The sequence below is a fragment of the Labeo rohita genome, chromosome 3, assembly GCF_022985175.1.
Source record: "Labeo rohita strain BAU-BD-2019 chromosome 3, IGBB_LRoh.1.0, whole genome shotgun sequence".
In the NCBI taxonomy this organism is placed as follows: domain Eukaryota; kingdom Metazoa; phylum Chordata; class Actinopteri; order Cypriniformes; family Cyprinidae; genus Labeo; species Labeo rohita.
The window spans coordinates 4654371-4672643 of record NC_066871.1 but is presented as its reverse complement, the minus strand read 5'-3'; the positions used below and the strand labels follow the sequence as shown (position 1 = coordinate 4672643).

At 35.9% G+C, this 18273-nt stretch overlaps 2 protein-coding genes across 3 annotated transcripts; both read right to left on the bottom strand.

Annotated features, from left to right (window-relative positions):
• Positions 1-27: 27 nt before the first annotated feature.
• Positions 28-6210, bottom strand: gipc1 (GIPC PDZ domain containing family, member 1). 2 transcript variants are annotated; one of them, XM_051102264.1, is made up of 7 exons: positions 6020-6210; positions 3804-4251; positions 3540-3725; positions 2994-3174; positions 2545-2651; positions 750-831; positions 28-662 (listed from the first exon to the last, which is right to left on the bottom strand). In XM_051102264.1, exons 2-7 carry the CDS (start codon positions 4101-4103, stop codon positions 511-513), a joined length of 1008 nt encoding a protein of 335 aa, XP_050958221.1. In that variant the 5' UTR covers positions 4104-4251; positions 6020-6210; the 3' UTR covers positions 28-510. The 2 variants fall into 2 exon arrangements, with proteins under 2 accessions (XP_050958221.1, XP_050958227.1); XM_051102270.1 differs by having other exon boundaries at positions 6029-6210.
• A 1860-nt stretch (positions 6211-8070) lies between these two features.
• dnajb1a (DnaJ heat shock protein family (Hsp40) member B1a) lies at positions 8071-15815 on the bottom strand. The gene is made up of 3 exons (XM_051102260.1): positions 15253-15815; positions 11616-12208; positions 8071-10503 (listed from the first exon to the last, which is right to left on the bottom strand). The coding sequence occupies exons 1-3, from the start codon at positions 15461-15463 to the stop codon at positions 10273-10275; spliced, it is 1035 nt and encodes a 344-aa protein (XP_050958217.1). The 5' UTR covers positions 15464-15815; the 3' UTR covers positions 8071-10272.
• Between the last annotated feature and the right edge of the window lie 2458 nt (positions 15816-18273).

The following is an 18273-nucleotide window of genomic DNA, read 5'->3' as shown; positions in this document are numbered from 1 at the left end:
ATAAGACAAATGGTCCATGATTCTGCCATGGGACGGGTGAGATCCACACCGCAGAGGTCACTACAGTGCAAACCAGCATTGCCACGATCTCTGCACTGTGTGTTCTGTGCAATTTATACAGCGTCGGGCAACACAGTGCAAGTGAAAGTCACAGTATGTAACAGAGTAATCTCACAGGGGTGCCAAACATGGGCCCTGGAGTAAATACCTTGCAAATTCAATGAGTCTCAGCATCTTTTGCTTAATATCCTACTACATAAGACATTTCATATAAGTGATTAGGCTCAACCTAGTCAAATCTGAATACAATTTTAAAATGCATTTGATGTAGTGTCTTGATAACATTTGCATCTTTAAAAAAAAAAAAGTGGAGTTAGAGGCCTACATACAAGTGTTTCCAGCGTTCTTAAAAGCATTCCAATGTATGCTCCCAAAATCAATGAAAATAAAACTCAATAGTGTTCCTAAAGCAGTGTTTTCTAGAATTACCAGTTTTAGCCATTTCTAGAACTACACACGACCAACCTTTGCATCACCTATGGCACCCCACACATCAAACACAAACTCATCCGGAAACGCAAAATCACCCAGAGTCTCGTCCAACGCTTCGGCAAACTCATCTGGGTTCTTTTTGTCCTTGCCGAGCTCCACCATCGTGGCAGCTGTAAACGAGCGTAGGAGTTAGAAACGCCACTTTAAAAAAGAAAACAACTGTGAAAGAAAAAATAGGAATATGCAGGGAAACATACCAAGTTCACTGTCTCTAATGCCCATGTAGCTCTCCAACAGATCATCAACTTTCTCAATAGCTTTTTCTTCAAATGCTGACGGCTGCAACACAAAGAATAAATGAAAATATATGTAATGTAAATTACCTCGCTCAGCTAAAAATTATGATTGATTAGTTAACTGACCCTTCGCTGGAAGTTTGAATGACAGGTGATCTGACCAGTCATAATGCACAATCTGCCATTTTATCCAATATGTCTTTTTGAAGATTATTTGATGCATTTTCATGCATAAAATCCAGGTAAAGACAATAAATATTTAATTTAAAAATAAGTAAAATGCTTTGCTGATTTTTTTTAAACACTTAACTGATTTCATACATGCAAGTATAATTTCTATAATTTCTCTAATTTTGAATTTCAAATTCCCTAATATTTCCAAGTGTTCTTGTGGGAAAACTGTTGGAACTAATATATATATATATATATATATATATATATATAGTATTTACATTGTAGTATATGTAGTATTTACAGTGCAAATTTAAAGGAGAAGTCCACTTCCTGAACAAAAATTGACAGATAATGAACTCAACCCCTTGTCATCCAAGATGTTCATGTCTTTCTTTCTTCAGTCGTAAAGAAATTATGTTTTTTGAAGAAAACATTTCAGCATTTTTTTTTATATAGTGGACTTCTATGGTGCCCGAGTTTGAACTTCCAAAATATAGTTTAAATGCAACTTCAAACAATCCCAAATGCGGTCGTAAACAATCCCAGCCAAGGAAGAAGGGTCTTATCTAGAGAAATTATATTGTTTGATAATGTTATTTTCCTAAAAATAATACAATTTATATACTTTTTATACACAGTTGTCTCACTCCGCCTGAACTGTTTTTGTTCCGGTTCATGACAGTTAGGGTACATCGAAAAACTCCCATCTCATGTTCTCCCTCAACTTCAAAATCGTCATATATCACTGTTTTACCTTTTTGTTAAGGGTGTTTGGTCTTCTTTGCATGTTCACTTTGCAAAGACTGGGTCAGAACTTTTGCAGCTATGATTTTAAAATGATTTTTGAAATTAAATAGGGAAAATACAGTTGGAGTATGTTTTTCAACATACACTAACTGTCTTGAGTCAGAATACACACAGTTCAGGCAGAGCAAGACAAGGTGAGCGTTTGAGATTAAAAAATATTTAAACTGTATTTTTTAATAAAAATAACAAATCGTTTCACTAGATAATACCCTTCTTCCTTGGTTGGGATCATTTACAACTGCATCTGGGATCGTTTAAAGCCACATTTAAACTGCATTTCGGAAGTTCAAGATCGGGGCATCATATCAATCCATTATATAGAGAAAAATCCTGAAATGTTTCCCCTTAAAAAAACAATTTCTTTACTGCTGAAGAAAGAAAGATATGAACATCTTGGATAACAAGGGGGTGAGAACATTACCTGCAAATTTTGTTCTGGAAGTGGACTTCTCCTTTAATGCACAGATCTGGTTTTCTGACCAATTAACGAGAGATTGCAGAGAGCGAGAGTGTGAGTGAGTGAATACGGGCAAATGAGTAATAGTAAAGCTTGTTGGTTTAATAAAAATAGCAAGTTAACACCTCACTGCTTCTATGAGATCTAGGTCTTTCTCATACATTAATCACAATCTGATTACATTGTACTATACAATGTTGAATTGTGAAGTATGTATTGAAGCGTGTATCATATTTCAAAACAAATGCAAACACAAATCAGTTCAGTTCATGAGTCAGAGAATATGACTTCACTGTACATTGCACCCAACAGTCTTACCAGTTCTTCTACGGTGGCCGGTCCTTTAGACCTCAGGCGCAGAGTCCCTCTGCCCGTTCCTAACTGTGCAGAGCCCGACCTGCTTCCCGACCGCTGACTGATCATGTCTTTAAAAAAAAAAAAAAAGGTAACACTTTATTTTACGTTTTTTATTTATTTGCATGCATATTACTAGAATATTAGCCATTTATTAGTACTAATTAAGCACATATTAATGCCTTACTCTACATGACCATATTCTACATACCTAATCCTACCCAATACTTAAACTTAACAACTACCTTACTAACTACTAATAAGCAGCAAATTAGGAATTAACTGAGGGAAAAAAAACAGTTTAGTGAAATAAGTGTTCTCTATTCTAAAGTGTTATCAAAAAAAGATACAAAAATCATATCAGAATCACTGTTGCCATCAATGTCAGCTATAGGATATTCAAAAACACCTACCAAATGCCTTTAAAGGTTCCACCAGCTTCAGGACAAAGGTTTTCCCTTTGGGCAGTTCCTTCAGCATCTTGGCAACCTCATAATGGCGGCAGCCAATCAGTATCTGCCCGTTGATCGACTCAATCATGTCGCCAACGTTGATGACCTGGATCTGATGAATAATACTGCCTTCTCTTATTCTCTGCAAAGGAAACAGATGATTACAGCTTTGCACCAGGCCGGGTGGTACGTGGCAATAAATTTGTTATTTTTAGTTTTCTTTGTGCACAAGAAGTATTCTCGTAGCTTTTAAAAATTACGGTTGAACGACTGATGGCAGATGGACTTAATGTCCTTACTACTTTTCTGGGCCATGAACGTGGTAGTTACGTTGCTGTCTATGTAGGGTCAGAAAGCTTTCAGATTTCATCAAAAATATCTTAATTTGTGTTCTGAAGATCAATAAACGTCTTACAGGTTTGGAACGACATGAAGGTGCGTAATTAATGACAGAATCATCATTTTTGAGTGAACTATCCCTTTAAAATCCCAGGTTATTCCTCTCACCTTAATGAAAGCATAGCCAGCTCCATTATCAGTGATGGTGAGCCCCAGTGCATCCTCTCCTTTAAAGACCTCCACTTCTTTCTTCTGGCCCTTCACGTGAGCAAATATAAAATCCTCCAGTCCGATCTGGCCACCCAAAAGTTTGTCCATATCCACTTTGTGAGTATTCAGTGTGCAAAACATCACCTGAGAAAGGATGTAAGTCATTCAGTCAGCATAATTAACAAGGCCTGCTGTCGTAAAGCAAAGAGAAGCGCCGCTCACCTCTGTTGGAGGAATCCCAAATGCCTCTCCTATCTTAGCATAGAGCTCACGCACATTGCTGAAGCCCTCGATACGACCTGTGGGGCTGCCGTGAGCCAGCTGGGTGTGGAAGATCAGGCGGGGTCGCAAGCTGGTGGGCGGAGGTGGTAAGCCCTCACGGGCAGCTCCTTCTCCCAGGCTGACCCTGCCACCATCCAGGCCATCCAACCCTGGGACGTTCAGTCCAGCCCGGATGGGCTCGGCCTCCTCGTTCTCCACCAGTGGAGACGCCTTCTTTCTGCGCCCCAATCCAAGTGGCATTTTAGGTGCTGCTGTCTTCGTTTACTGTACAGGCACAATGTTTTAATACAAACGGGGTCTGTGCAGCACCTTTAATAATGTTGTTTGTGTGCACAAATCAAAGTAGAAAGTGTCTTGCGTTCAACCCATTCAAGGGAAATCTCCAGACCTGTGATAAAAAGATGGACAAACTGGGATCAAAAAAAGACAAATTTGTAGCAAATGTAAGAGCCAAGCAAGATAGACAGATATATAGATAGTTAATATAAAATGTCCTGGATCACAAAACCTGTCATAAGGGTCAGATTGAGAGTTATACATCATCTGAAAGCAGAATAAATACATTTGTTACGATAGGACAATATTTGGCCGAGACAACCATCTGAATCTGAGGGTGCAAAAAAATCTAAATATTAAGAAAATCGCCTTTCAAGTTGTCCACATGAAGTTCTTAGCAATGCATATTACTACTCAAACATTAAGTTTTGATATATTTACAGTAGGAAATTTACAAAATATCTTCATGGGACACAATCTTTACTTAATATCCTAATGATTTTTGGCATAAAAGAAAATAATATATATACACTACCGTTCAAAAGTTTGGGGTCAGTACATCTTTATTGTTTCTTTTTCTTTTTTTTTTTTAATAAATTAATACTTTTATTCACCAAGGATGTATTAAGTTAATAATTAAAAGTTAATTAAAAGTCCATAATAAATAATTTACATTGTTATAAAATATTTATATTTTGAATAAACACTGTACTTTTTAAACTTGTTATTCATGAAAGAATCCTGAAAAAAAAAAAAAAAAAAAAAATCACAGGTTCCAAAAAATATTTGGCAGCACAACTGTTGATATTATCCAACATCGATCATTCTAATAATAAATCCGCATATTAGAATGATTTCTGAAGGATCATGTGACACTTAAGACTGGAGTAACAGCTGATAAAAATTCAGCTTTTCATCACAGGAATAAATTCTATTTTAAAGTATGTTAAAATAAAAAACATTATTTTATATTGTAAAAACATTTTGCAATATTACTGTTTTTTTTCTATATTTTTAATCAAATAAGTGCAGCCTTGATGAGCATAAGAGACTTCTTTAAAGACTATTACAAGTCTTACGGACCCCAAACTTTTGAACGGTAGTGTATATATATATATATATAATATAATTTTAACCCATACAATGTATTTTTGGCTATTGCTATAAATATACAAGTGCTACTTAAGACTGGTTTTGTGGTCCAGGGTCACAAATGTTTTACTATTCTTTTTACTTTTATTTGATATATAAGATTATGCATAATTCTAATTGTAATTTTATACATTTCCTTTTAAATGTGATTCATATTAAGATTTAATGCATAAATGTAATTTCTATCAGTGAATTCCAAATACCCTGATATGTCCAGGCTTTCTACGACTGAACAAACAGGGCTGCAATTTTTTTTTTTTTTTAATGTGCATTAATATTTCCTAAATTTCAAGTAATATAAATAAGCGCAAAATTTTATGCTATTTTTTTTTATATAAAATCTAACGTTAGATCGTCTTTCTCATACATTCATCACAATCAACAAACTGAGATGAAAAAGTATATCTTTTTAACAAAACTTATAAATAAGCGTTTTATTCAAATGTAAACGGATTTAATTAGTGGCATATTATAAGTCTATTTATCATTCAAGATAGTTGGCTCTGCCTTGTTTATTTACATAGTCACCCAGCAAAGAAACTCTAAGCAGCGACCTGACTAAAAACGATAAACTAAACTCAAATAGCGACCACCGAAAAAGCACTTTAATGTGTTTACGTTTCAGGATTACAGCAGCCTGAAGTGTTTCTATTCATAGGCTGAAGCTAAAGCAGCTAACAGTAATGTGAATTAGCATGTTAGCATCCTCTAGACATCACGACACTTACCAAACTTACACTGACAGGGAGGAAACCATGAACCGCTGTGACGTCGGGTTTATAATGTAGTCATTATAAAAGATGCTTGTTGAGGAGCGTTAAAGCGGGAGTTCAGGGAGTATGTTCTGGAATGTGAGAGAAAGGCGGATACCACATCACTCAACACAACCTGCAGCTCTTCCTCTACTGAGACGCCGAACAGCAGCGCAGCACAAACACGCGCGCACTGCTGCCACCTACGTTTTGATGCTGGGATGCTGGTTAGCTATGTTTTGGTGCTGGTCTAAGCTGGTCCTTGACCAGCAACATGACCAGCATAAACCAGCTAAGGACCAGCTTAAACCAGCACCATACATACCTAACCAGCATCCCAGCATCAAAACATACCTACCAGCATATGCTGTTTTTTTCACCAGGGGTGATTAACAAAAATACAACGTCCCCACATTTTTGGTTGAATGAATTTCCAAGATGCTTTTAGACTTTCCAGAATCTTCAGAAAACTCTATGAGCATTTGAGCATTTCAGAAGTACATAAATTGTATTACTTTTATGAAAATAACCGATGGAAGACCCTTCTTCATAACAACACTTCCTTCGGTGAAAAAGTCCATCCTGTTTTCCTCTCACATCAAAATCCACAGACATACAGAACTGTCCAAAGGTTTTAGGCCACTAGTATTTTCACCAGCTAAAAGATGGTTTAAAGTAAGTTATTTCTATCTTTTGCTGTAGTGTGTCAGTAAGAAATATCGGTTTACATTTCCAAACATTCTGTTTGCCATTAATTGTAATAATCTAGTGAGATTTTTGTTTGCACAAGGAGTCTGACAACAGCCAGTGCTCCACACAGAGATCTGATCTCATCATCATCCAGTCTTCCTGGAATGACATGAAGACACAGAACAACCTGAAACAGAGTAAATCCAGAAAAACTGTGGCAACGTCTCCAAGATGCTTCAAGAGACCTACCCGCAAAGCTACCTGAAAAATTTTGAGCAAGTGCACCTAGGACAACAGCTGCTGTAAACGCAAAGAATGGTCGCACCAAATGTTGATTTCATTTAGTTAATAGAAGATAATTGATAAAGAAAATCTATTTATGACAGCATCCTCATTTTACAGCATTTTTACACAAGTGCCTACAACTTTTAACAGTGCTGCAGCTTTGCAGGTAGGTTTCTTGAAGCATCCTGGAGACTTTGTCACAGTTCTTCTGGATTTAGTCTGTCTGGGTTTGTTCTGTTTCTTCATGTCATTCCAGACAGACTGGATGATGATGAGATCAGATCTCTGTGCTGTTGTCAGACTCCTTGTGCAAACAAAAATCTCACTGTATTATTACGAATAATGGCAAAATGAATGTTTGAAAATGTAATCTGATATTTCCTACTGACACACTACAGCAAAAGACCATTTTTTAGCTGATGAAAATACTAGTGGCCTAAGACTTTTGCACAGTACTGTATATGCAAACATGCTTGATCTGTGCATATTTCTCCCCTAATTCGGACAAGACGACTTACTGGAGAAAGCAATATTAGACTGGTGTGGATTATTATGATGTTTTTATCAGCTGTTTGGGCTCTCATTCTGACGGCACCCGTTCACTACAGAGGATACCATGGTGAGCAAGTAATGACATTCTGAATGTCTCCTAATCTGTTCTAATGAAGAAACAAACTCATGTACATTTTGCATGACCTGAGAGTAAGTACATTTTTGAGCAAACTTTCATTTTTAGGTAAACGATTTCTTAAGATTGTTCACGGAGAATAGAGAAGACAGAGGAACAGCTCATGCATTTAAAGAGGCAGATGACAAAACTGTAGCAACAAACAGCACATTGTCATCTGCTGGTGTGGGCATTAATATTCATTATAGTTCTTCATGTAAACAGGGCTTTGAATACTTTAGAGCACAGTAGAAATAGAAAAAGTATAATTTTTCTAATACTTAAAAAATACTTTTGACTCTTCTAGTGCTAATAATCACAATAACACTTTTCCATTATCATACATTTCTGTATACAAATACAGTAACAGACTTACTACAAGACAGCACTTGTAAAGCCTTTAATTGCAAGAAATAAAAACAATGACGCATATGATAAAGGACTGTGAAGCATTTCACTAAAAAAAAGCCAATCTTTTTACAGAAAAGCACACATCCCATAACTTTGTCAGTTTCAAATAGCATGCTGATGATGCAGCAGTTATGTGTGAGGTACTTTGAACTGTGTGCATATGTGCCATCGCAATCTGCATACGTTTGGCACAAATAGAGCCATTCCTTAAAAAAAATACTTCTGGTAATGGCAGTTCTGAATTGCAAAATCCAGTCTATAAAATCGCCATCATTTCATCATTGCACATCATCTCAATATGTGCATTACAATAACAGCTCAAATACACAACTCTAAAATAACAGTGTGTTTCCAGGGGCATGAAAGAATATTATGAATTATTTTCAAGCTACATTTATAGCAAGCAAAAGAAGGTTTCAGTTGTGTTTAATGTTTTATAGTGTACATTCCCACAAATGATTGCTGGTTAGCAAAATATAAGTGTTCAAAGTTGGAAAGTGTGTAATTTTGCACCATTTACACAACATTTATGCTTTCCAAAACATCACCCATTAATAGTTTATTAAAGCTGCATTCAGGAATTCTTAAACCTGAAATGTACTAGGCCAATGGCCACAACAAACAAATATCTAGAGGGGTGGTTTGAAATAGAGCAGTTATGTGCTCAAAGACACAGCAGTGCCATGGAAATCACAGAAACCCATTATGGGTCACTCCTAGCAGGAGAAAGCGAGTGGTGTCTGCAGTGTAAATGCGCGGTCACATTTACCACTGTTCAGAGAATTTTTGATGGTAGAATTCCGGTCCACGTTTGGGCATTCGGCGCGAAAAAGATGCGATGCGAGGATTCCGGTGTCATTTTTAGAGGTACAAACTTCTTGTTATACGGTTAGATATCACAAACAGGCATTTTTTATCATATTATTTTAATAGGTTGTGATAATTATAAACAAACTGGTTTGCAGCGCATTTTATTGTTTATCGCACTTACAGACGTTAAGTAGCTTCGCCTTTTTCAGCACTGCGGTCGTTGTCTTCTGTCTTCCGTTTTTATTTCCACACAGCCTGACGGTAATATTCTACAAATTGATGCATTCACCAGTCGTTTTAAAATCTTCCCAGTCTACTGTTGTTGATTATGACTTCCACTTCGAACATTACAATGCACATGACAACTTTTGTTAACTCTACAATGGGTTCCCAGCTAATTACTCTTCAACAATGATGCTGTAGAGCTAGCACAAAAACGAAAGCTCAAAGTCGAAGTTCTGAAGATGGGGTAATAACGAGAAGAATAACAACCTGCAGTAAACTGTAAAACTGTTTGCACTACAAACCAGAGTGTTCATAATTAAGATAATACATTACAATAATATGGTAAGACACACTAATTTGTAATATCAAGCTGCGAAACGAGCTGTTTTGTACCGCTAAAAATAGCTCAATGCAAATAAGACCGGAAGCCAGACCCACAAAATTTACAGGAAGGTTAATAGCAGCTAATGAATTCTTGCACATTCACAGAAAATATCTTACTTTCACATTGCAAATTGAAGTGGATTGGAATGACTATTTCCCCAGTGAAAATTTATCGAGCAATGGCAAATGTGACCACACTTTAACATGCCCTGGAAGTACTGTGACAATGCTCATGAGCCCTTGTGAATTTTCTGGTCTCACTCTATGTAAAGAAGCTCAGCTCAGCAGGCCCTTCATTGGCATTTCACACATTCACACATACACACACACACTTCTACAATTACTATTTGAGATCTTCAGAAATGTATAAAACCCTACTGTTCAGAAGTGATGTTTCTGTCAAATACAATGGTGACTGCTCAGAGACTAAAATTGGAATACAATTTTAATTAAAATATAAACAGATGGAGACCTGGAGAAGCAAACAGGAGGATGATGGAGCATTTAGTCTGAGGTACTGCAAAACTGTGTGAAAGTCAATATACAACTGAAAGGTTTCACAGTGTTTTGTAAAAGTGCATTGCGATATAAGTACGGGGAAATAAATAATCTATCAGAGCTCTATTGTGTTTCTCTGAGCTTGACTTGTTTGTACATTTACCACTGATACTTTCAGGTGCAGTAATATCTAGAAAATCAGAAGGGCCCAATCATAGAATCTGTGTGTTGACAGTCTGTCCTCCAGTGGTTGCAACGATCAGGGTGGTAGGATCTGAACCAGAGCTTCACGAGCACTTGGTCCTAACTTGTCCGGAAATTTCACTAAGAATTCCAGCACCATGTCTCCTCTCTTTTCAGGACATTTGGAGAGTGGCAGTCCTTCTCCCACTATCCTCTTCTTCATACCAGGTTTGATGACATCACGTGATGTCACTGTGACAGTTCTACCGTCCAAGGTGGGAGCGCTGATGGTGCAGCCACAGAGAGCCTGAGTGAGTGATGGTTAAGAGAGATTAACAAAATGTACTTTTGCCTTCATTCCTTAATTTTTCTCACTTATTTACAATACGTTAACTTATTAACCTGAAATGTAGTAAATGTAGAAATAAAAAAATATTATCCCTACGGCTGCATTAATAACCAAATATAACAACCAAAATAATACCAAAATCACTACACATAGGCTGCACTTTACATAAGTGAATATATGTGCTGCATGTTACAGAGTGAACTGTGGCACTGTGTTCGTTTATATGCGAGCAGCTCATAATCCAGTGTTTTCAGCATCTCAGAGCTAGTAAATGCAGTAATACAGTAAAACGCAGTAAATGCCACTCCACACAAACTAATCTCTGCATCTGATACAAGTTTGGGTTACTTATAACATTCATTTGAAGAACTAAGGAGAAGCTTTAAGGGCTACCTGTGGTTTTCCAAAATATATATATATATATATATATATATATATATATATATAATTTATATAAAATAATTTTTCACCAAGATAAATGAATTTAAAAAATATTTTAAAGTAAAGAACCTTTATTACAGCTATAAATATCAGTATTGTACATTTACAGCTGTACTGTAAAATAAAGTTATATTTTTTTTCAGATTTTTATGCTCCTTTTTTATTTTACAATGACATATTACAATAGTAATATTACATTGTTTAATATTATTTCATTATAAGCGCGTTTTATCATAATAATAATAATAATTATTACTATTATTATAGTTATATTGATATATAATTATTTCCCAAATTGTGCAGTCCTATAAACGTAGTAAACCCAGAGTTTTATATACACTACCAGTCAAAAGTTAATAGTGAGAACTGGACCTTAAAATAAAGTGTGACCAAAAAAAACAAAAAAAAAACAAACAAAATGGAATTAATCTTTCCCCCCCAAATCATAAAGCCCTAAATTAACCTTTGTACTCTCATGTTACTTTACTTGCATAAAGATGTAGTTTATGAGCAGAAATTACCTTTTACTATACTTGTTGAACACTTTTTAGAATCTTAACAAAAGTTCACTGGTGTATATTACTGGACGTTAAGTAACTTTATCTCAGCAGCAGACACTAGACACTCACCTCTCGGAGGGATATCCTTGCAGGATAGATGATGTCAGAGCCGTCTCTCCGAAAAACCGGATGAACCTTGTCCTTAACCACAAACACTATGTCAGCAGGGATGTTGGTTGGCATCTCATCTCCCTCTTTGGGAAAGGTAATCTTGGTCCCCTCCTTCCAGCCACGCTTGATGTCCACGGTAAGGATCTTGTCTTCGGTGCGGACGGTGCAGCCATCCGGGTTCAGCCTCTTACGAGAGATCTTCATCTTTTTCGTGCAACCAGAGAACACTTCTTCCAGACTCACCTTGAGTTCGTGCACTACCGGGGGATCTTTTTTCTTTTCTCGCCCCCTGTGCACACCGCCTACCCGAGACTTGAAAGATCTGGGAAATCCGCCCATTCCGCCCATTCCTCCCATTCCTCCCATTCCTCCCATTCCGAAGGCCGCAAAGGGATCGTCAATGTCCATGTCATCATCTGCGCCCCCAGCAGAAGCAAAAAACTGATCGAACGGGCTACGGCCACCAAAGAACTCTGCAAACATGGCGTGAGGATCGCCGTGAAATGTATAGCTAGGGCCATTGCTGCCACCTCCGGCGTGCCCCTTAAGCCCTGTGGAAGGAAAATAAAAGATGTTTATGGAAAAACAGCAAAACAACATTCGGGAAAAATATAAGAAACAGCACATAGAAAGAGCAGAACCAGCTCACAGAAATGACCCGGTCACATGGAACACTTTGAATTCTTAATCTGGAGATCAGAGGGGGTTTCATAAAGTCCCTCGCCGATTCCACCCTACATGCTCCTGTCAATCGGTCACCAAAGGTCATGAGGCTTCACTCAAACAGAGATGCTAAAGCTTTACTGTATGTGCTACTGTGGGAGCTTACTTAATCTACACACAGCTCCAATATACTTCAACTGAAATCGGAAGAGCGAACGGGTGTGATGTAATATTCTGGAAAACATCCACTGGAACTTCCACTGGCACATGATGATTACAAAATAAGTGAGTGTTGGTTCATTTCTTAAACAATGGAGCCAGATTGAGACCTTCACCTCTCTGGAATTGAACCATATAGGGGCCTTAAAAATTAAGATACCAAAAGCTAAGAAGCAGTATCTAAAAGAATATCTTGACATCTTTAATACTTCTTGAGGTACAAGCATGCAAAAGCATGCTTTTTCCCATTTTTAACTGTCACAATTGGCAAATAATGCAACAAAAATTACTAAAGTCTACAGATTTAACTAATAAAGTGAATCTTTCTAAATTAATTTTCCCCTTCTGTAATTTAGCTCCAAATCTCAGGTGAAAGTTATAATTTTCACTCCCCTTTACCAAATAGTGTCACTGTTACTCAGTAAATATTCATCCATGGCATTTAATATTTTGGGCATTTGGCATATTTTTCATTTATGTAAGGGATGTACAACATTAGTTTTTTTGCCAATATCCAATATGCTGATATTTTTCAACACATTTTGGCAGACAGCTGATATATTTAATATAAATTAATAACTGTATATATAAAATTACTATTTTTATTATTATCAGGCTAGTATTATTATCTAATTAATATTAGGACATAATTGTTCCATCATATTACTTTTTGCTTGTTTTACACTGTTATACTTGTTTTACAGCATTATAACCAATCACACATGATTTTGTTGAGATTATAAATGCAATGGCCAATCAGAGGCATTCAGATAAGTCACTGCTGGAACACCAACGTTTTGTTGTTCAGTACCTGCATGCTGACTGAATTCTGTACTCTTGCAAATTCTCTCATCATAAACAATAAAGTGCAGATGTACGTATGTGTACGTATCATACAGAGTAGATGGCTTCACTCATTATAACGGGAGTGTTTTTTAAAGAGCATAAACTTGCGCTAGACTGAAATCAGTGATGATGTTCTTTGATAATGTAAGTTTTCTTTGCTTATTTTCTGTAGCTTCTGTTTAAACAACTGAGGAAATGTAAGCATTATAATTAGTAACTTGCAATGTTTTTATTTAATTGTTATGGTGAATACAAATTCAGTCACATTAAAAATATTTTATGACATGACAACCATATGCTACTTGACCAAAAAGATATTATGTGTAGTTAGCAGATTACACTAACATTAGGCTACTTTTAGCCTTACCTTGGAGTTGGTTCACTCTCCAGCTATGAAACTAAGTAAGTGAATAATTAAATAAATTAGCATGATAATATCATGTATCAGCAATCTTACAGGCTGGTGATAGGATTATGACTATGGAGCATTATCACCCAACACTAATTGCATTCATCATAAAACAAAACAAAACAAAACCCAAACCAAGAGCTTTTAGCCAGAAACTTCTGGTTGAGTTAACACTCAGTGACCCAGCTGCTCCTTTCGCACTGCTGTCATTCATACAATGTGCATAATGTAAATTTATTTTTACTTTATTTTATTTGTTTAGTTAACAGGGACATTGTACATTAATAAACAAATTCTGTAAATGTACCAGAATTATCCATTAGAATAGTATATCATCAGCAGCATAGAACACACATACTGTATGCACACAACCGGAGCTGGGTAACGTAATCAGATGCCAATCAGGCTACAGTTACTTTTTTATTGATTACATATTTTTAACACAATAGTAACAAACTAGCAGTAAACAACAAAAACAAAATGTATATGTATATATATACACACACACATATATTGTGTTTTATTGATATAATGTGATTTTATTTTAAAATGCCTTTTATTATTTTATATTTTAATTAATTTGCTTTTCAAACCCCCTGGAGTTGCTTCACGAATCCCAGTTTGGGAAACCCTGACATAATACAATATTTAACTTTTATATCAATATGGTACAAAATCATCCTATTTAAATCACTGTGATAAATAGGTTAAGTCAAAAGTAATCTAAAAGTAGTCAGATTATATTACCTAAAATGTGTAATGTAATGGATTACGTTACTAACTACAATTTTTGTCATGCAATTTGGAATCAGTAATGGACTACAATTTGTAAGTAAACAACCCAGCTTTGTACATAACTGCACGTGCAATTATGCAATAATTTTTTTGGCACTTTTTCAAACTCCTTTTTACCCTTGAATGAGAAACAATAAAAAATTTCACAATGAGCACATCTGGACCTTCACGGTACCACCACCAAACAGAAACACATGTCAGAGAACATGACACGTCTCTTTTTAAATAATAATAATAATAACAATAATAATAATACAGAAATATATACAGTTTACACCTTTAATAAACAATACAATGTGACTCTTTTCATTCATTCATTCAAAAAAAAAAAGATAATAATAATAATAATTTGAATAATTTTCACAATGTTTTGGCGGCTGCTGCACAGCAGTTTCCAAAATCAGAGTCAATCAAACTTACAAAAAGTACTAAAAGGTGTACCATGGCACCACCAGAGCACATTTTAACTTCTATCTATCTATAGCACTGTTTTTGGATATGTTCCATGGAAATCATTCACTACCAAAATATATATTTAGCAAAGTATCATATTTAAAATCACCACTGGTACTATCACAGCACATTGAACAGACTATATACCCATCTATCCCGTTGCCTGTCTATACATCCCTCTACCTATAGTGGGACAATGACAGCTCTTACCATCCTCTCCAAATCTGTCATAGATGTCTTTCTTCTTGGCATCGCTCAGGACGTCGTAAGCTTCGGCAATTTCCTTGAATTTATCTTCTGCTCCGGCTGATTTGTTTTTGTCGGGATGAAATCTTAACGCTTGTTTTCTGTAGGCTTTCTTGATCTCCTCATCAGAGGCGCCCTTCTCTATCCCCAGGATCCTGTAATAATCTTTACCCATCACAACACTCGACTAAAACCCCACTGTCGACCAAATAACGTTACCTGTTTCCATATGTCGATAACCTCCAAATATTGAACGGTTTGACTAATTTTAAACGCTCCTCCTCCTGTCCTGTCGAACATGAAGCGCGGGGATGGAGTTTATCAAACTGTTTTTAAGTTATTTATCCAAATCTTCACTTATCGCACACAACCGCCGACACATCCTCACAATATGCGATCATTTCCCCCAGACTGTTCTAACTTTAATCGGTGTGAAACTTTAATATCACACGATGTTCCCGGCGAACCGCACTGTAACGTAGTTGTCAACGTCGCCGAGCGTCCGCAGAAAGTCCGAGAAGAATGACTTGTTCGGCGGCGCTCGGAACAGATGCGGCAGCTGTGACTGAACGACTGCCTCCTGTGGCGAGGAGTGTGCACCGCAAGCTAAGTTGGGCTAGAAATTTAACCAACGAACTGCTGAACTAGCGGGAGTAAGCTAGTAATAAACACAGGCTTACTACTAACTTAATATTGTACATACAGTATACACGGTAGTGTGCTTATTATTATTAAAAAAAAAACACAGCAAGTAAAACAGTTCATGCTAATGGTAACTCGTGCTAACAAAACCATATCACAATAAGTTTGGCACATCTGTTATTTTTACACTGTGTAAATAACTGTTTAATTTTGGTAATCAAGTTACATAATGACTCAAAAATGTTTCTTTTTCACGCATAAAATGGAACATTAATCACATTTTTTTGTCTTATCACCTCAAACATTAGCATCCAGTTGTAATCTTGTAGTAAAAATGGTTCCTGTGCATTTTTGATTTTGATGAGCGCACATTGTGCGTTAGAATGCAGTATATATGTAGAACGGATGCATTTTTGTATGCTTATTTGGCAAATGTAACACAGTAGATCATCTGGGTTATATAAATACACCGAAAATCAGTATCAGTATCACATACTGTACTATATACTACAGAAATAGTAAGAGTGCTATGTTAGTATGCTATTCCAAACATAGCAGGTTGTTTACAGTAGAGTCTTGCAATCCCTTTACAAAAAAAGTGCAGTATACTGAATAGTAGTAGATTGACAGCCTAGAGAATAGCACTAGAGCTAGAGCTGTTTCAAAAAATACTAGGGTACTACCACGATTACATACCATAATATGACCCACCATTGAAGAGCTTGCATGACATGCTACTTAATTAAACATTGTGCACACTAAAATAAGGTGACACAATAGTGCTTCAAAAGTATAGGCCTATATATTTCTCATGTTTAGTTCAGCTTTGAATTGTGTAAACAGTCCAAAAGTGGTATAGTCTCAGATTTAGATTTAGTCTCAGGTCTAGACGAGGACACTGTATTACTGCAAATCAAAATGTTGTAGTCTAACGTAATATGAGCTCTTGTTTGATTCCATGCGTGCACGGTCAGCACACCATGATCATTTGCAGCAGTTGAAGTAGGCTAACAAATATAGGCTGTCTTCACACTCGCTAAACTTGTCTGAGACATCATTTCATCGGAGCATTACGCATTGACTATATTTATTTCGTCTAAGAATTTTAGGATTATATCAAATTAAAGCTACTTGAATGAACACTTTTCCCAAAATTTCCCAATACGCTGTCATGGCAGTTCATAAGCATTTAATGTTTTTGGACCTTCATACTTGTATTTTTCTGAAAAATCATATTTCTGTAGAAATCACAATGTGAATTTGCCAAAATTACAATTTTGTAATACAGCTACGTTATCCCATGAGACTAGGCTGACTTTCCCTGGTGAAGAAATAGATTGGAAATAGAGCGTTTTCTAATATACTGTACATATTTCTGATTGAGTCACTCTAATATGATTTTGGCCTTTTTTTATTTTTATTTTTTTTTTTGGTGGATTAAGGATAAACTATTTCTCAATGATGTCTGCCCTGAATGCATACTTTATTTGTATTTGTGGTATTGAAAGTATTAGACTTTTGGACAAATCATTGGACAAAACATTTTGATGCAATAAAATAAAAATTCTAGTGCAACATTTTTCATTTTTATTTAAATACATTTTAATATATTATAACTGTATTTAATGACTGACAAATGTATAAAATCTATATAAACATTAAAAACCTACTAAAATGACAAAAACAACTGGACCTAAATTAGACAAAATAAAAACTAATTAATAAAATATAGCTGCAAGCAGCGAATACCGGGGTTCAAACGCTTAAGGCATTTAAGTATATAAGAAAAAAAAAGACATTACATATTATTTAGCAAGGCTGAACCCACCAAATCAATGATTAAAAAATGCATTTTTGGCAAATCAAGGTAATTTATCATAAAAATACAAAATTTTTTTTTGAGATTAAACAATTATAGTGCCAGCTGTACTCCGATCTCCTTTAAACTTTGCATGCTTGTTTAGAATCACCTGTCTCATGTGCTCACCACGTTTTGTGAAGTTTTGGGGTTTCCTTCAGGCTTTATATGATTTTGGTTAATTATTTGATAATTCTAGTGGGTTTTTTGTTAGTTTTTTTTGATAATTATTGGACTAGAGAGTAAAGAGAATTGTACTGCAGTGTTTTTTTTTTTGTTTGTTTCAGGCAAAAAACCTATGACTAGTTTGCAAACGTATGTTTTTTACATCTCTATCGTTTAACAAATAAATTGATTGACAGTGGTTCTAGAGGCAAAGTTGTCCGGAATGAGGAGTTCTATTGTATGATACGAATATCAGGTGTATGTTCGAAAAACCGTGCAACGTACAATCATTTATGCCCTTGAAAAATGAGATATCACCC